Source organism: Pinus tabuliformis, chromosome X (genome assembly GCF_031772625.1).
Source record: "Pinus tabuliformis cultivar Carrire ecotype Pingquan chromosome X, CPIR1, whole genome shotgun sequence".
Taxonomy (NCBI): domain Eukaryota; kingdom Viridiplantae; phylum Streptophyta; class Pinopsida; order Pinales; family Pinaceae; genus Pinus; species Pinus tabuliformis.
The window spans coordinates 351,094,951-351,099,762 of NC_142308.1; the positions used below are offsets into that span (position 1 = coordinate 351,094,951).

A 4,812-nucleotide genomic window follows, 5' to 3' on the forward strand; every position below is an offset into this window, starting at 1 on the left:
GACTAGGTTTGACTTGGACAAAAGGAAGCACATCATCAAAGAGGTTGGACTTGGTCTTGGAAGGGTATTGGTCTTGGTTTAGAGGTCTTGGAATTTGTCAATTGAAGAATCTATAAGAGGAAAAGAGATTTACGGGTTTCCATCTCAGGTGGAGAGGTTTTGGCCCTGGCATGCAACCTATATCTTGTGTTCTTGTGTACTATTGTTCTTATTTTGGTAGCTGTTTAATGATAAAGAACAAAGATAATAATAAGAGAAGAAGCTAACAAGTAAGAAAAGATAAAAATATATCACAAGCAATTATAAAGTAAAGAGAAATTATCCTATCTATTGCCCTATAGATTTCTCAACACAGAAAACTCTTCTCTTCTTATAGAATCTACTTCAATTGAGACACAAAGACCGAAACCCTAGACCAAGTCCTTCTCCAAGTGCCAAGTTAGCCCTCCAACAAGTCTTTCCCCAATTTTGCACCAACCAGCTTCAAACTGGAACTTCGACTTGCCAGCTTCAATACTGAAATTCGTCTTACAACTTCAATACTGAAATTCGTCTTGCAACTTCGACCCTGCAATTTCAGCCTTGCAGCTTCCACTGAAACCCTAATTTAGCTTCCTCCTGAGACCTTCCTAGAGCAAGACAACTCCTCCTAAGGTCAATGAGGTCAAGGTAGGGTATTCTTCCTTTCCAACTACAAGATTTTGCACTTCGTCTTACTGCAACTTGGACCTGCAACTTCAACTTCCTTCTATAGATCAAAGACCCTAGAACTCGAACGTGTGAGAGAAATAGAGCCCCAAAACAATATATTTAGTCCTTTCTTCTCCTAGACCTTTGCTCTTCCTTTCTCCAACTTCCTCGCTATAGATCAAATTCTTTTTCTTGAGAGATTGAACTTCTTGAGTGAGTATATCCCAAATGAGGTCGAACTGCTCATTTGTATATCCTTTCCAGGGGGTCGAATTGCCTCATTTAGGCTGACTTGTAACTATTAGGGCCGATTTGTACTTTTGGAGTTTCTAGGACTTTCTAGACTCAAAAATAATTTTTTTTACAATTACATTTTCCCGTAAAGGTCTTATAAACATGATGTTGACTTCTTTGTCTCATGACAATAAATCCTAAGACCTAACAAACCCTAGAAGCATGAAGAACATGCTTTTACGTAGAAGACCATCAATAATGAGCATGAAACTTTAATAATAATAACTTTTTGTTTTCTTCTCTTGTTTGTTACATAGGATACATATTGAAATGAGTACAACAATTATGAAGACCAAAGCTAGTTACATTTTCAACATCTTTATCGGTTGAGCATTCATCTAAATCTCATGAGTTTAGTGGCAGATTGGAGGGCATTATTGTCCACAGAGTCTGTCTTCGTCACATCTTCATGTAGTCATTAGCATTTGGGCAGATATTTTCTAATATGTTGGCTGATTTTTTTTCAGCTTCTTGCATTGTGGCAGTTGGTTTTGTGTAGTTCTGTGCCAGTCAAGTCAGTTTTGGATCACCATTTTTGTCATTTCTATGTTCATTCCATTGGTGCATGAAAATCAGAAAAGGGGCGGTCTACAAGTGCCATTATTCTTATCTTCTTTGTTGTAATATTCTGGATACATTTTATGTAATTCAAAGAGAGTTTCTGCTCACATTCATTCACTCAATATTGTGCACACTGAGTCTGTGATTTTTCATTATAATTAATCTGCAATTCTTTCATGCTACACTTACTTTTTGGAAGGAAAACAAAGAGAGAAAAGATAATCAAAAGAAAATTAGTCGAGATCTTTGCAAACTAGAACAGATTTGGATAGTTTTGTTTATAGGATAGGGGTTATAGACTTGGGTTAATCATTATTCAGCGCATCATACTGATCAGGCCATAGTGCTAGAGTTGTTGATTTTTCAAGTATCCTCTAAACTGATAATTACTTGTGATTTATTCTTAGGTTAATTCTTTCATATATTCTTATCTATGTTGCACGAGTTTCTGGAACTTGGGAATGTTGGAAACTTGGGTACGGGTGTCTGGAACGGCTAGAGGTTTCCCCAAATTTTCCAAGAAACGACTAATTGGGAGCGGTAATATTATATAATAAAAAAATTATATATATATATCACAATATTTCAAATATTAAAATCAATTTAAAATTTTAATTGATTATATGAATATCAAATTCAAAAATGAAAATTTGAAAATGCAAATGATTGAAGAGACACTTTTGAATTTAAGAAACATACTGAAAATCAAAAAATTCATCATATCAATATTCATATTGCTAACATGCCCAATGTAGTACATGGTAAAACAAAAATGGCAAATGCCCAAAGTGGCAAAGTAATACATGGTCCAAAAATGCTCAATAGCCAAAACAGAACATTAAAGATTAAAGTTGAACATGATCATAAAGTGAAATTTTCAACATCAAGATTATCCATATAACCTTGAGCCTCGCTAGGCACTCCAACTTCATCATCACCATCATCAATATCAAGATCGCTTGCAATGCTACCCAAAGGTATGCCAACTAAACCTGCATCTGGTGAAGGATCATCCTCATCATCATCAATCTGAGAAGCCTCCTCAGCGTCAACATCCCATCTTGCTGCAGGGCCATCTAAATATTCAGGTAGCTTCCTTGAGCAAAGTCGAAGACTACTATGCATATAAACCAATTTCTCTGCTCTCTTAGAGGTAAGCCTATTCCTCTTAACAAAGTGAATGAAACTATAAGTAGACCAATTCCTTTCAGCTGATGATGAACTAGAAACCTGAGATAGCAAGCGTGAGGCAAGATTTCGAAGATCTTGGGCTTTCCCGCCATACATTCTCCACCATCCAATGGGATTCCTTTGTGCATAAATGTTGATGTCCACCCTTGCATCTTGAGAGAATTTGGAAGGGTTTAAAGTAGCAAAATCAATAAATTGTTCCCGTATTACAGTTGCTTCATTAGGTGTATAGATTTTGCATATGGCATCAAGAAAGCCTTGTTTCGCTTCTTCATCATCAATGGGTAGAACTCTGTTTGGTCTCTCCATATACCACTTTGGATTAAGGGCATAAGCAGCCATGTGAAGAGAGGTATTGAGTTTGATCCATCTCTTCCCTATTATCTTATGAATTTCATTGAAGAACTCCAAAGAGGGGTTTCTATCCCGAATGATGTGCCTTATCTTGCCTACCATGCTATCAATACATTCATAAACTTCTCCACGGGTGGGTGAATCAGAATCTGCATACCTAATCAATTCCACAATTGGAGCTGTGAAAGAAACAACATATTTACAATCAGACCACCAATCATCATTGAGAAGCTGCTCTCTTATCTTCTTTGCCTGCATTGATTTAGATTCAGACCACGCATTCCACTCTTGGGAAACAACAGTGGCTTGTAAGGATGCATGCACCTCAACCATACGTTGAAGAAGAATGAAGTATGTAGCATATCTTGTTTCTGCAGGTTTCAAAAACCTCTTCCTTGAGTACATCTTATAGATTGCTAAAGAGGCATGGTGGTTGCAAATGTACATTTGTGCCTCTCTTGCATCTAAAATTAGTTTTGCAATCCAAGATATTTTGCCAATGTCTTTGAGGACATTATTCAAGGCATGTACACAACAAGGAGTCCAAAAAATATGCCTATATCGACTTTGAACCATCAAACCCACTGCTTTGCAAACAGGCGTTGCATCTGTGATTACATGTACTACATTTGAAGGACCAAGCTCATCAATTGCTTCTTTCAATACTTCAAACATGAAGGTAGCATCCTTTAGTTTCCCACTACAATCAACTGCTCTTAAAAAATAAGGCCCAGCGGGAGATGTAACAATAATATTCAACAATGGCCTTTGTTGAATGTCTGTCCAGCCATCCATAACTATTGAACATCTTGAATAAATCCAAGATTGTTTAAGGGGGCCCATAAGCCCCTGCATTCTTGTCACCCCTTTATCTAACAATGATGTCCTCATTTTGTTGTAATTTGGAGGTGCATATCCTGGCCCAGCAGCTATGATTTTTCGCACCATTTCTTTGTAATGTGGAGAACGGGTAGTATTAAATGAAATTCCATTTGCCATAAAAAAAATCGGCAATAGCATCATCAACCTCATCCCTATGTTCTACATTGTAGATTTTAGAAATCTGTGCCTGAGCAAAACTAGCGGGCCTCTTACTCCTCTCAGAAGTAGACCCCCCCACAAACTTAAGTTGGTTTGATACATTTTGATTAACTGAATCTTCCATATCATGAGAAGAAGATCTTGGTACTTTAAAATTACAATCATTGTCCAAGTTCATTACATTGGATCCTAGGGAAGCCATATGAAGCTTTGTCAACTCCATCCTTTTCAAAACAATACATGTACAACCCTTTACACCATCACCGGATAGGGATAGAAAATGATGCCACACCCTAGTGTAGCTTCCTTTAAACACATGGTTACACAATGTGCACATCCATTCTTCACAACCACCACTATTCTTTTTCTTGTTTTTAGTAATTTTCTTCACAAACTTTAACAAGGGTTTCTTGGGGTTTGTGCTTTGTTGGACTTCGCCCACTTGGAATTGAAGGAAGAGGAGAATTTTCATATCCACTTGTTGGTATTGAACTACCACCCTCCATGATTTCCCTGATTAATACAAGAGACCAAAAAAACACATTATAAACAAAATTTACAATGAGAAATCAAAAAATAACTTGTCCTTGCATACAAAAACACAAATTTACCTATCAAGTTCTGCCTATGAATCAAAATTTGAACCAACAATAAAGATTAACAAAAAAAACACACTAAGGT

General features: G+C 36.8%; 1 protein-coding gene across 1 annotated transcript; it reads right to left on the reverse strand.

Moving 5' to 3' along the window:
• Window positions 1–2,406: 2,406 nt before the first annotated feature.
• On the reverse strand, window positions 2,407–4,038 carry LOC149139904 (uncharacterized). The gene has a single exon (XM_089450854.1). It carries the CDS (start codon window positions 4,036–4,038, stop codon window positions 2,407–2,409), a length of 1,632 nt encoding a protein of 543 aa, XP_089306980.1.
• Window positions 4,039–4,812: the final 774 nt, after the last annotated feature.

Coding starts and splice junctions, on each gene's coding strand:
- LOC149139904 (XM_089450854.1), bottom strand. CDS start 4,038: ATGGTGCGAAAAATCATAGCTGCTGGGCCAGGATATGCACCTCCAAAT.